This window comes from Dicentrarchus labrax, unplaced genomic scaffold (genome assembly GCF_905237075.1).
Source record: "Dicentrarchus labrax unplaced genomic scaffold, dlabrax2021, whole genome shotgun sequence".
Taxonomy (NCBI): Eukaryota; Metazoa; Chordata; class Actinopteri; family Moronidae; genus Dicentrarchus; species Dicentrarchus labrax.
Window position 1 is genome coordinate 5543919 of NW_026136720.1, and position 15031 is coordinate 5558949.

The 15031-nt window shown below is 40.3% G+C and overlaps 1 protein-coding gene across 1 annotated transcript in view; it reads right to left on the reverse strand.

Moving 5' to 3' along the window:
• Positions 1-509: 509 nt before the first annotated feature.
• tmtc2b (transmembrane O-mannosyltransferase targeting cadherins 2b) overlaps positions 510-15031 on the reverse strand; it is a 92123-nt gene continuing 77601 nt past the window's right edge. The window contains exons 10-12 of the mRNA XM_051381498.1: positions 13232-13346; positions 8346-8409; positions 510-2974 (exon numbers count right to left, since the gene is read on the reverse strand). Coding sequence (XP_051237458.1) covers positions 2795-2974; positions 8346-8409; positions 13232-13346 — 359 coding nt within the window. The 3' untranslated portion in view covers positions 510-2794. The remainder of the gene's footprint in view (positions 2975-8345; positions 8410-13231; positions 13347-15031) is intronic.

Consider the following 15031-nt stretch of genomic DNA (forward strand, 5'->3'; position numbering starts at 1 on the left):
TAAGGAAAGCTGGGCACCATGGTGAGCTCCGATCATGGGAGCAGACCTTCCATGTAGACATGTGAGAAACATCACAAGGCAGACTGCTTCGTTCTCAGGGAAGGGCCTTTTGCTTGTCAGCGGGGTCTGAATTGTGGGGGCGGTTGTAATCGAAACACACCAGCCATATGTAGACACTATGCTACTCCTTCCATATGGGAATATTTACACGTCTTCTTTGTTGTTCAAACATCAAAGCGGAGGAGATCCATTTGAGTTGATTTTATGACACATTTTAGCAAATTTGCAGGGGGGAACTTTAAATGCCTTGTAAAACCTGTTCCACAGCATGCACGACCACCCCATTAAGTCCAATATCCCACATGAATATAACGGAAATGGGACTTAGAACTGTAGATATTGCTACAGAATGCAAAGGGAATGTGTGTTTTTTGAATGGTAGTGAATGTTAAACCATAAATTCATCTGAAAGTTAAACAATTTCAAAAACAGCTGCACAGGAACCAAAACAAAAGCAGAACACCATAAATTTATTGTGGAAAAAAAAGCAACATTGGGAAGAAAAGTCTATTCTGGCACATTGTTCATCTTTATATTACAAAAAGGAGAAAAAGGCTACAAATCTCCATAATTTATACAAATACAACAACTTTCAAAAATAAATCTTTAATTTAGTAAACGCTCTGTGAACAAGTTTCTGCAATAACCCACTGCTTGAGATCCCTGAGCAGAGACACAGAGTGAAACACTTTTTTTTTCTCTTACATCTTCACTCAAGCAATAACAATTATCAGTGTTTGTTCATAAACACCTTATATACACACAGGAGACATGAGCACGCTGTTTGACTATGGGGTATGTGAGGTGTGGGGCAGGAATGAATGTGATTACTGGGATTATCTTACTGAACACATCACTAGTGACCTATCACAATCAAAAACAGAACAGTGTTGATTCCATTGTGAATGCAACAAGTGAAGTACATAATTCAACATTTTTTATCCTCCATTGTAGGCTGTATTTATCTATAATGGGCCACTCGACTGTATTTGGACGTCATATCTGCTAGATTCCTTCATTTTACATGTAAAAACACAGTGCCAGCTGGTTCGGTTGCTAGGGTAACACAAAGCAATAACTTACAATGTATAAACTAAGGACACAGATAATTCAAGAGGTTTGTGGTCAATAACCAACAAATGATCACAAATACTGTACATATTTTTGTCTGGGAAGGTGCCATTTCACTTACTGTATGCTGACAACAACAAACAAATAGATGTTAATTACACAGAATATATACAAAATGAGACCTTAAGACTGAGTTCTGACGATGTGCGAAATACTTCACGTAAGGAACCAAACTTGTTCACTATATGAGCTTCCACCTTCAAGTCTGGCTGGTCTGACTTTTTTGCTGCATGTTTTTCTGTATACTATAGACAATGTAGGTATATATTAGGATTCATTTATACAAACACAATGAAATTAGTTTTATTCCAACAAAAACATAGGCATTAAAACATTTCCCTCAGACGTGCCATGTCTGTGCATTGTTCTGTGATGAAAAGGTGTGCATCGGCATAGCTTTTGTATTTGGTTAGAAGAACTCTTTCACCTGTTTTGGCTCTGCACACTCGCCTGCGAGAGCTTCAGGCGTGTGGGGAGATGGTGTAACCAAAACAACCGTACCTGCCTCTTTGTTGTCTGTAACTTCCACAGGAAGGCAGCTTAATATTTCCATTTATAGCTTCTTACTGTTCTCGACAAACAAGTTATTATGGTGACTCGGCTTCTTTGCAGAACAAGAAGCAGGAGTGGTAAAAATGCCACCTTTACGCTACTGTACACTGCTAAAGAAGATTCACACCTTTTATTATAAGGCATTACAACGTGAAAGGAGTCACATTTCCTTTGCTTTTTGAGGTTTCTTGTCAAAACAAACTGTATTCGGCAAAATACAACCTTCAGGGAGCTTTTAGAGGCTATTGTTGTGTTATGATGGCTACCAAATTAAATTCCCTTTTTCAAGTTTTCACCAAATATCAGGACATCTGCTACAAATGGTTTGAAATGATAGTGCTAATTTTCACATCTTCATTATGAAGTGTGTGTAATCTCATTAGCAAAATAAAGTGACCCACTGAGGATGGGAATGGAAAATCTTGTGATTTAAACTTAGTTTACGTGATTAATCTGGTGATTCTGGATGGTACCCATTTCTTCATATAGCCTTATTTTCTTCATTATCAAGATAGAACATCTGATCAAACTGAGAACTGTATTAACTGGTGATGGAAAATACCCTCAGTGCAGTGCTCTGAGATTCTTTTCTCTCTTTTATATTTTCTCTTACACTGCTAGGGGACGAATTTCACCTCTTTGAACTAAAATTGCTTATTTAAAAACCCCTAATTCATCACAAATGTTGAAGGATGTACCTATCTCACTTCAAGTTCAAGTGCTCTAGTTATAAAAGAAAAGAAAAAAAACAGACAAAAAGCGTGGTTCCTGTGAGAGCACTAATTTTGAAGAAAGTTCTAAAGAGTCCAAATACCATGTAGTGCCTGCCAAACTGTGAGCAATGCTTCTGAGGAAAGCTGCTGGCCTGAGGTGTATGCAGAGCTCAGGAGTTATTAGGAGGGCTGTGCAGCACAGTCATGGCCTCTCTGAGCAAACATCCTCCCTGAGTCTCTTCCATCTCTCCTGGATGACAAGAGCGAACAAGGAGTGTGTAGGCCGTCCTTTCCCCCGGGTCTGGTATACAGATGGCAGGTAGGCGGGCAGGGTGAGCTCAGGGGCTCGTGGTCCTCAGGCCTTGTTTCTCCATGATGTTCCACAGCTTACGCAAGTTGGACTGGGTGATGGTGTCATCCGGTTTCAGTTGAAGTGCTCGGAGGTAATTGGCTTCAGCTTCTTGCAGCTTCCCGTTGAGGTGGAGGATCGCCCCCAGGTTCATCAAGGCTGCGGGATACTGAAACCAAAAAAAGAGTTCTTAGTCATTTTAGGATTAGATCAGTTTCATACTAAGTACACCTTTGGGAAGCTTAAAGCTTTGTTCCAAATATAAACTGTCTTTTCTGTCCAAGAATAGCAACACAAGAAGGTACAATGAGTATAAACAGTGATTCAGCTGCTGTGACATAGCAAGAGTGAGCTGACATACAGGCAGTAACCGTTATTCACTCACCAACCATTTGTTTACACTAAAGAATAATTTGATGAAAAATTGGTGTGATGGATAATGCAAATGAAGTCTATCTATTCACACTTTGGGGTTATACATAATTTAGCACGAAATGGAATTTGACCAGAAATGTTTTAGATCATTGCCTGGGCAACTCCAAACAGACAAACTTTGAACAGTTGTTATTTCTGGAAGTTAAAGCTTTAAAACACATTAAAATAAGAAATGTTCTTATAAAACCGAGGAAAATGTCAGAATGGCTAAACAGCAGAAACAGCAGACCGTAACACGCTATTGGTTCCTGTTTGTCAGATCACCCAGACTGTGTTTGGAGTTTGGTAACCATGCTGCTTTGTGTGTCCCTGTGTCTTGTCATGTCAGACAGAGCAACCACCACTTTGAAGTGGGTCTAGATGAATATACTGTATATTTCTGCTGGTGCCAAGGGGCAAAATCATCATCAGTGCGACGGGCGGGTGAGTCATGAAGTACAGGAAAATGTGTCCGGGGTGCAATCACAGTAAGACCATGAAGTATCCAGGCCAAGGGAGGGGCCACATCTGATGTCCATTTAAGTTTTAAGTGTGGAAAAGATGTCTAATCCTGTAGCAAAGCTACTGTTTTATTGAATTAGACTATTGTAATTTATGTAAATGTAACTCAGAGGAAACAAGGAATACTCTTAGTGAAACAGTCATAAAATGGCCAATAGTGTGCTTTCACTGCACTGTTTGTGACTTTTTTCCCCTATAATTATAACCTCATACATCATTGTCACATAGAATGATACATGATTATGGCATCTTGACATTTACTGATGTATTGTTCCAAAAGCCTTAATTTCTTTCTCATGGCCTATTAACTAATCAAGAGTTATTCTCAGGACTCAACACTTTGAATTAGAAAATATCGTTTTTCTATAAATGTTACATGAAATGTTATAAATAATGTGTTGAAATGTGAACCCTTCACAACAACAGCAGTGCTAGAGAAAAACAGCATGATTATACCAAATATAAAAAAGCATAAAAAACTTTTTGTTAAATTAATGTATTTATCTTTACAAATTATACAATAAATAAACACCACAAACTCCACAATTATGTTCTTGAACACAAGGACAAGCAACCACGGATGAGTATTTGAACCCAAACACAACTGCTTTCAGATTGTATGGCCATTTATCTTGCTTTGTCCACGCTGTTAGTTGTGTGAACTGCCCTCTTTTGCCTGACTGTTCCACCCTTATGTAGTACACTCACTAAACTCTCAAAACATCTCTCTGTTTTTCCAGTGTCAAGGTTGGATGAGTGATGCCCCGTGCATGAGAATTTCAATGGGAACAATTTGTCCAATTGTGCTGCTTTTCTCATAGGGAGAATAAAATTGATGAATAAATCAAAGAGACTCTGGAGTAATCCTATTGTCCCTTAGAGAGGAGCAACTTTTCCAGTCAACACATACAAAACATGCTACAGATGCCTTGGGCTGAAGTAAAGGCTGGCATGTCCAACAATTCTACTCTTGTTTACCGACTCCAAAAGTCACTTGACACCAATTCACTACACTAGCTGCATATTCTGCAATTACATTAATCCCCTAGCACAACAAGATTTTCTCTCTGTGTTTCAATCATTGTTCACAGGAGCAGCAGAGTTTTTGACTTTAATGGTCGGGGTAATTCTGAGGCTGGTAATGCTATAAATTACCTTCAGTTTGACCCTCCATTTGGGGGTCAAACCGCAAAATAACGCTGGGGGATCAATTTGCAAGTTAGAGAATTTTACAACTTGAAATAATCCTAGCCAAAATATAACTGTTTATACATATGGACATAGTTGAAAGTGACAGTGAAGGGGCCACACATGAATACTGTAGTAACTACATGCCAGTGACAAGTAGGTGTATACTGGTAAATTAGTGTTAATGCCATTTAGTGGAGTCGGTGAGGATCCAGTGTTAAGGGAATTGCAATTATCCATTAGCCTCAGTTAAGAGTGTAGATTTGATGTCAGTAGTGTGTGTGCGTCCTTGTTTTATATGAATGACAATATTGTTCTTGTGTTCTATCTAATATGTTTGACAAATAAATTCAACCTACCATTTCCAGTGTCTACAATAATCCTTTAAACTAGTTCTATTTCTATTTTTACTACAAAGAGCACTGCCCTCAGTTTGAGCATCTAAACAGCTCAATTACTTTTTAGCCAAAAATGCAGGAGATGAGGGACTTTTTTCAGGCCTTGTAGGTTTCTGCAGTCTTCCTTGCAAGCAGCATCCGGCTGCAACAGTCACCACCAAGAAGAAGGCAGAACAGCTTGTGTTTTGCCCGAGAGTCAAAATCTGTGGCAAAAAGAAGCCTGCTAATCACTCTCTACTGCCTGTGCATAAAGCTTAAATGCTGTGATCGCTCGCGATAACTTGGGGCGACTAAGATGAGCATTTTAACATTTTGATCGACCTATCTAGATTCTGGTGGTTGGACAGTAAGATGACTCTGTGGTTTAGCGGTCTTTGAGTGAATGAATAAAATTGTAACTGTAAAAGTGAGGAGAACATGCCCTGCTCATCCCAAGAGGAAATTACGCCCTTGGCCTCAGTCTGCTGTTTCTAAGAGGTCAGTCAGTTCATAAGGTAACATGACTCCGAAAAAATAGACTCTTTGAAATCACTAAATGAATAAAAGACAACAGTCAACTAATATCCTGATTGCCATGGGGAGAAACAGCTAATGTACATCTTTAATCGCATGGGCGGATTTGACTGTTGGTGATTGCTTCAGTGACAATTCAAGCTTCTTGTATCATTCCCTTTAGCACATGGTAATAAAGTGAATTTATGTCCTCACATAATCCAATAGACTGAACGTTTTCCCTTTGATTTCCTGTCTGAGTCAAAAAAACACTCAGAAAAGAGGAGGTTTTAGATGGATGAGATGTTGGTGAAGATGTGGAACTACAATTCTAAAGAGGCTTTGTCCAGTCATTGGAGAGACCGATCTAGAGGCAAAGTATATGAGACGCTGACATAAACAGAAAAAAAGCCATACTCGTAGCTACTGAAAGCCTTTTGAGGAATGGTGTAACATGTGAAACCCTTTGCAAAGACTTCTGGGTAGAAAATCAACTGACTCCTGGTTTTCCTCTCAGTGCCGCTGCAGCAGAGACTTGAAAGATCTTTTTCTCTCCGTCCATGCAAAACTTATCAATTTCTGAGTTTAGCTTCCTTCCTATATACTCTCCCCCTGTAGGCTCCCACCTTTCCTCACCCGAGTCTTTCTCCGCTACTTCATATAGCTAAGACTTTTGTGATTTATGCCCCTACTCCTGCATTCTTCCTCACCCTTGCAACACTCTGCAAAATGTTCCCTTGTCAAAAGCTTTAATTTTTTCCTCATTTCCTGCTGCTCTGTAACCTCTCTGCCTCCCTACCCTTCCCAAAACTGGCATGTAGCAGCAGAAGCGCGGCCAGATGTGGAGCATATTAACCTAGACCGTAAAGCAACATATGCTATAAAGACTGTGAGAGTTAAAAGTAAAGCTAAGTTGGGGAATTACCTGACTGTAATGATTTCAGATTGGCTTTTAGGTAAAGGATATCTACATGGAATGGGAAACTTTCAAAGGGCAGATGTCAAAGGGTGCAGAGATCGACCAAAGCAAACCAAGCATCCGATAGGATTTAGCTCGTCTAGATAGAGCGAATTGTAGGACTAAAGGACTAAATCCTTTGAATGGAAGGAATTGTCCTCGCTCACTCAGAGCGAGCAAACATATGTGCTTAATATAAAACACCAGTGCCTTTGGAGAGTGAAGAGTCAAGCCGCAGTAAAGCATGAAATGACAAATGAAGATGGACAGGGTACATGGCTTAAGTCAAGTCGCATCGGAAAGTACAAAGGATAATAGTAAAGAAGATGGATGAAGATGCTAAATTATAATTGTGCCTCAGCTGTAAGACAAATGGCAGAAGACATCCAAGCAAAAGTGACCGAGTAGGGACTAAAAAGTGCCTATGTGTCCTGATGTGGACGTCAAATGCATGTTTGTACAATTGTAGATGCCAAGAAACAGCATGATGAAAATTACGCTGACCTGGCCCTAAAAATGGAACTGTAAGGAACACAAACATCCTCAGTATGGTTTTACAGAAGTACATATCGATCAGGGGGAGGCAAGGCAGTGGCATTCTCAATAGTCAACCTTGTCTCCTCACAAAAACTCCCAAGGCCCAAATGATTGAAGTTCGGTGAACTGGTGTGTAAATGTGAGTGTGATGTGCAGTATTGAGAGAATTGAGAACCAAATATTTGTGGGACATTTGTGTTGAAGTCCTTCAGCCACTGCACCAAATAGGTAGCAAGACTACCTCGCTTTGCCATATCTGGCCTGTTCTCTTAAGGCTATGGTGCAAGTACGTTAGCCCAGACTGGTGACTTAAAGGTTTAGGAGGATCTACTGGCAGAAATGGAATATAATATTCGTAGGTATGTTTTCATTTTTCTTCCATCTGGGTTTAATTAGATGTTAAACAATTCTTTGCCAAAAGTGGAATGCTACGTCGACAATGAGAACAACAAAGGGGGATAGGAGCTCAATTTCATGGTTTCTGTGGAAATCTTGAATTTTATCCTTTGTCTTTTTGTTTCTCATTGTTTGTATATATTATACTGGGGTTTTTACATACAGAACCAAACTTTATTGTCTGTATAACATTGTCCAGATATATTTTGATCATTAATCCTGAACTGATTTCTTCTAATCACGACACAGGAACAAACAGGGTGACCACATGCCAAACATATCTTACTCCCTCTGCGGACCTCACTTAAACAACTCGACCTCTCCTGTCAAAGCTCTCAAAGACCCCATTCATTTTCAAGATGTCAAAGTCCCCTGACTGAGTGTTATTATCATTATTCTTTTCAATCTACTTACCTTGGCCCGTCCTTTGAAGTTGGTGATGGATGCTACACAAACAAACCTCTGAGCTTAGTAAAAACGTAGCCCTCCTTTTCTGAGACCCACTGACAATGAAGGCCGTTGTGACAAGGCTGACTGGCAGTAATAATATTGGAAAGCCACCCAGACTATGATTGCACAGTGTCCATCAGGGTAAATAGTAATGAGGATGATTAGCTAGTTGTGGTTGTACTCACATTGGGTCTCAGGCTCGCTGCTTGTCCGTAATACTTCTCGGCTGCCTCATTTAGGCTGGCTTGTCTGCAAAGGGAAAACAGAGAGAGGCAATCATTACTCATCTTTATTGCTCCTGGCTTCGGATGAGGCCTTGAACCCTGCGTGTTTACTGGCACTCAGGGGTCACTGAGAAAATAACAGGAGGGAACAGCATGAAGGATGAGAAAAGCCGATCCAATCGCCTTTAAGTTTCTAGGTCGATGGCATCTTTTACTCGATAACATCTGTGGTGAGCAGTGCACAGCAAGCACTTTGTGCTTTAATTGAACCTTGAGGTCAGGACATTTGGCTTATTGGGTACTTGAGGAAAACTCATCAACAAACCAAAGCTGATTAGGAATATTCACTGTACAGTTCTGTTTGGTGTGGGAGATTGTGGTTTGATATGCTGATGGATACTGAGACAGTGAAGGAATTTAAACTGTGTGGAAACACAAAGTAATTTAATCACATTATCAGAACAACCAGGACAGCAGAGTGGATGACGCATATGCACCAAAACATGCTGTATATGCCACACTGCGACAAAAATGAATTTTGGGGCAGATGGCTTGTCGGCATGACTCCTTGGAACCTGAAATACTTTGTTCCTGAGGGCATAAAACCTGCAGTCAAGACAGGAATGTCCTATATTATGCTTCTTATCTTCTTTACTAAACCCCTGCTTTGCCTACTGTTATACACAAACCTGTGGCTCCTCTGTCACGAGACACTTCCTGTTATTAATACTCTGGTATCTTAAAAATCACCTTTATGGTCCACAGCTGCATGCTATTCACTGATGGTAACAATTGTCTCATTGCAAACAATTTAACTTTGACAAAGTCAAGGACAGAGTCGGCGACGGCTGGCTGTGGAGCCCCTTAAGTCGTAATGATCAAAGGAAGCGAGGTCGCTGGAACCACGGTTTCATTTAGGTTGTCGCAGCCTATTAGGGGATCATCATCCATGTGGTTCCAGATAAAAGGCAAAGCTTTCATTTTAGGATTACCGGGTCAGTGGCCTAAGTAAACACAGTATTTATGTTTGGTTTGAAAGACACTGTCTTATGTATTTCAATGCATTTTTAATTCTTCACTGATGAATGAGTAGACAAGGTAGTGATGGTAAAGCTTTACATGTAGCGTGGAAACTAATTTTTCATTTTGTTATTCAAAATGAAAATATTTTACGCACAGAAATAGTGACTTTCAAGTCCATCAACAGTTGTGAAGAGTTGTGTTGTCAAAAAACAACATTTTAAATAAATTACTACCAATAAAAGTCATTTGGTATTTAAACTCTAGTAATGGACATGTGTCTTTAACCAAGAATTCACAGTTATTGGGAGAGTTGAGAAAAAGTAGAGAGAAACACACAGCCATGCTAGCAGCTATGACTGTACTGCACAGCACAGTGGTGTTTTGGGCTAAATGCTTATACGTAACTATATATATATATTACTCCGTACATGGGTTGCCAGCTCTACCGACTGAGCTAACTAGGCGCCCCAATCGTATAGTATCTTATAGAATATTGTACAAAGTACAGCGAATGCTGATTGGAATGCCGTTTGCTTTCCAGGTATTTGGTCATAGTCAAGTATTGGACAAATTATAGTTTTGACCTGACAATTTTAACAAATAATATTGATAAGTAATCCTGAGGGGGCAATGACATTTAGTGGCAATGCATCCAATAATTGTTGAGACATTTTCAACACTGTTGAGACAAATCAGTTAAAAACCACAAGACGAAAAGATTTGGGGGTTCACCAATGTCAGTAGTATAAATCCTCAGCATAAAAAATGTCATGGTAACCTTTCAGTTAGCTGTTGAGATATTTCAGTCTGTGACCAAAGTAGTTCACAAACCGACATTACCCTCTCTAGAGTCATGCTAACATGACTAAAAATCATAATTTTGATCTCAAGTACATGTTATGCACTTACACACTTAAGATATACAGACGAACATGCCACTGCTGTTTATTTTTTTAGCACAACTGAATTTTTCCAGCTCTGTTCCAAAGAAGCACTTTACATTCCAAAGGCGGTCCAGACACCGACTTGAGTTGCTGAATTTGACCTGAGATTATAAATGTGGGTTTCATGTCCAACCACAACCATATGTTTGTTTGCCAGCATAATATTTAGAAAGCACAACCTTATGAGAAATATAGCACAAAATCTAATTCTATAATATCATCATCACATTTATAAACACATTATCAAAGGAGAACTGGAGAGCTCCCACACCATGGCCAAAGGAGCAGCGCGATCTCCTACGGCTGCCTGACTGCGGGTTCTGAGAGTGCAGAAGACAATGGAGGCCAAGAATGTAAACCACTGCCTGGGATTAAACCCGAGGAAGAGTCAGTGTTAGGCTACAAGCGCGCAGGAATAAAGAGTAGCAGATAGATGGGAAAATGGAGGAGGAATGACTGAAAAAAAAAATGGAAGGAAGGAAATTCTAGACCATATATCAAATCAGCAACTCAACCACTGATCTTTTTACCCTGACATCTTGTTGTCTGGGGATGGTTTATTAACCCCAGACATGCACAAATCACATCACTGAGAGAGCAGCTTGACATTGTTGGATACTAATGAATGAATGAACAAATTTCATTTTTAACAACTGCCAGATATTTGTTCTAAAACCACAGCTGTTCCATCTGTCTCAAACACAGTTTTACATTTTAGAGTAAAATTCTCTTAGAATGCTACACTAAACACAGACGTCTACCCCAAAGGTAGGTGAAGTACACCTACATAACTTGCTACCAATTTTACCATTGGGACTATGGGATTATGGTTATCAATGTAAACTAATTTAAGGGTTAGGCTTGTGGTTTGGATGGGAATCTATGAGGTGAACTATGAGGACATAATCTACTTGAGTATATATTTAGCTATTTGATTTTCCATGCTGTCTGCTAATTTGTTGCTTTCACTGAGATGTGGCACATTAAAGGGAAGTACAAGCACATCCATCCCCATTGGCCTCACCATTACCCAAACAGCCCTGTATTACATTCATACTATAAACCAGAGTTAGTTAAAATAAAGAAAAAAAAATGTTCAAAAGAGGCACGGGGAAATTATTAGTTTGGAAGCAAAATGGTCTAAAACCAAGGACCCAAGAGGGCAATTAAAGACATTTGCACATCTGAGAGTGTCTGCCCCTCCTTTTAATCTCTTCCCTTCTCCCGTGTAGATTCACTTCTGTCCCCACCAACCGAGGGCCTTTCCATGTCTGCGTCCAAGACAAACACATAAAGAACTTGAGCTGTGGAGGAGCGAGCCCCCATGCCAAGCAGGCGGAGAAAAGTTCAGCCTCAGCACTGCTTGAAGCCCTCTTTAGCTGCCAGGGGTCTGGACCCTGGAAGAGGCTCTCAATACGGAAAGCTGTTGGTGGTGAAGATCCTGCGTGATCAGACTGGTGGGGGAAGAGCTCCACATAAAGCAGCAGCACAAGAATCTTACATAGAGCTGTGTAGCAATGCTGTACCCTCAGGTAAAGCAGCAGCAGGGTTTTCTCTCTCACTCTGGTGATTAAATACATGGGTTAGTGGTCTTAAAGGGAAGTTAGAGAGTTTAGGAAACTGAGAAGACTGATTCAACTCTTGTGACTGTACACTAAATATGAAGCTACAGCCAGCATCTGGTTATCTTAGCTCAGCATAAAGACTGGAAACAGGGGGAAACAGTTAGCCTGACTGTATCCAAAGGGTACAATATCCACCCACCAGCACATCTTAAGCTCACAAATGAACACGTTTTATCTCATTTGTTTAATCTGTAGCAAATCCGTGAAGTGTAAAAATTGTACATTTGGTTTTACAGGCAGGGGGTTATTGCTGCATTCATAGGCTATCAGCAGAATGAGACTTCATGCTTTATTCCAAATTATCCCATATTTTAATTGGCCTAAATATGCTGTGTTTTCATGCGTTACAAGTTTGGAGCAGTTTGATAACAAATAAAACCTGATAAAAACAGTGTATAACTCCTTTTGGAATGATCTGAGTAGATTGTATCAGTATAACATTAGATTGTGTTTAGATGTCACTGCCACTGTACGGTGGCTATGCAGCCATTTCGCCACAATTTTGTTGACTGTTGAGAACATTGTAGTTCTTTGTTTTTCAGCACATGGGCAATATTGCTGCAATGAGAAACTCTTGACTTCTACAACTACAGGCTGACATTAAAAGTTTATCTGACTTGATTGCTATAAGTCTGAACCCATAATGCGTTTAAAGAAGAAAATCTCTACACTTGGTCATACTGTATAATTGTGTAGGTTTATTCAGTCAGTGGGGCAACATACTGTAAGTTGACACATGGCTGTATTTACAAATTTCCACTCATGGCTTGCATTCAGAAACACAACAGCTTGTGGGCTGCTAAAGCTTTGCCGCTCAGGCTCATCAGCTGAACCGAGCACTGATTTGGAAGCAGACTTTCAATTATGAGCCAACAGAGAAAGAGTGAGACACAGTGGGAGAGAGGTAGAGATAGAGTGAGAGACAGCATATGAAGATACATAGCTGCACAGCATGCTAAGACAAACCAGCAGCTCTCTAGCTGGCACTGCAGAGAGAGAAGAGGATTACAAAGTACAGCCAAGTAAATCACACTGGCTGAGGAGTAATGTAAGCCCCTGGATAAACCATGCAGACAGTAGACCTCCCTCTTTCATACACAGCCTCCTTTCTACTCAGCCGTGGAAAACTGTGGCCCACCCATCTCAGATACAAAGAATGAAATATATTCAGTGTCTTTGTGCATGTTCTGGGGCTATGTAAATCATCAAATGTAAAAAAAAACAAACAAACTCCAAATTCTAATCAAACGCCTACCTGAGCATGTGGGCTGCACTGAAGACCACATCAAACTCCCCGCTGTCGAGGCGCGCAGCTTTTTCTGCCATCTCCGCCGCTTCCAGCAGCCGCGACTCTTCCAACAAAAACTGACCTGGCAGGGCAGGAGAGAACAGCACCGCTGTTAAAACGCTGAGGGAATCCCACAAAGGAACAGAGGGATACACAGTCTGCAGGTGTTGCCTTTGGCCCTGGTAGAGGGACAGCACGGTCTGCCCCTGAAATAATGTGCTGAAACACTCAATATGGGTGCAACTTACCACTCTTATCATTCTTTGGCCATCTCTCAGACCCATTTGTTGAGATTAGCGAACTTTGATGGATCTGTTACTTTAAAATGACAATGTTTCTCACAGGAGGTTTGTGTCTTATTACGGGTGTGGCTGTGTTTGAAGTCTGTGGACCCTCCGAATGAGATGGGATTGCAGAAGTTTGACAAGGCCATGAACCAGGGGTGGACCCCTTTGTAAGGGCCAGGTTTAGAGAGGAATTAATACCCTGTTGACTTTGGTTAGCCTCACTACTGTACCAGGATGCTAAACCACTGTGTGAACCTAAGCATATTTTTCTTAATAACTGTGGAGGAAACTGAAGCCGTGAATACAGGCCTGAGGTGAGGGACAGATGTAAAATGAGACTTCAGACCATGACTGAGTGTAAAATAGCTCCAGGTTACAAACACGTCTGCAGGAGGGTGCATGGAAGGTTTATGATATATTGTAGCAAATCTATGAGTAATAAAAGCAAGAGAGTCCCTGCATCAATAAATATTTCACAATGGTGGTCTGTGTATACAGACTTTGATACTTTAATTTATCATGTCACACTGTCACTTTTATGAGAATATTGGAGGATTTAGTTGTCAACACAGAACTTGGCCAGTTCCAGGATAGTGGGAAACCCAAGCTTTGGGGTTTGTGTGGTCATTTACATATAAAAAACAACTCCAATTATGACTATCCAGTAACACACTACACCATTTTGTGTATCCAAATTTGTGCTTAAACAATAAACATAAGGAAACAACATCTGTAAACTACTTGCACCCAGTCATAATCAGAGTAAGGTACTGTCAAATGGATGGTTTATGTTGGAGGAATAGAAAAGGAGAGTTTATATAATGTGGAAACTCCACCTTTAATCATTTATCAATTGCATGTCCATCTATATCCTGTTCTTTGCCTCTGCAATGACACTCTTTCCTTGTGTGAATCAATACAGTTCACCTTTTCTTAGACAGAGTTCTTAACATTAAGAGGTGACACCGTAGAGATACAGTACTTCAAGAAAATGCAGAAATCCACTATTAACCTGGTGTATTGATCGCTTTAAATGTCACACACACGCTGGTGCAATGACAGCCAGCTGACACCTCAGTTCGTCATAAAATGCTGTTTCAGACAGACAAGGTTTCAAAGGATTTTGAAGGAAGGACACAATTAACTTGTCAGCTTATTCAAACTAAATCTTACTATGACAGTAATTATATATCGAAGAAATTGGATGCAAGTCATGTCGAATCACATGGAAATAATGTAAGACAAGAGACGCTGAAATTGTCACGTTCCTTATTTCCATCAAATGAAAGAGAACAATCTGAGGAAATCATCCTCTCTTCTGCGATCCTCCACTAACCATGTGCAGACTGACACCACGGCTGAGTGGAGGAAGAGATGGCAAAGGGGTCAGCCAACACTGTTGTCTGAACAACCAGCCAAGGTGTGTAAGTTCCTGCCTTCGTGCACACAAGTGCACGTATGTGGTAAATTGCCAAATATA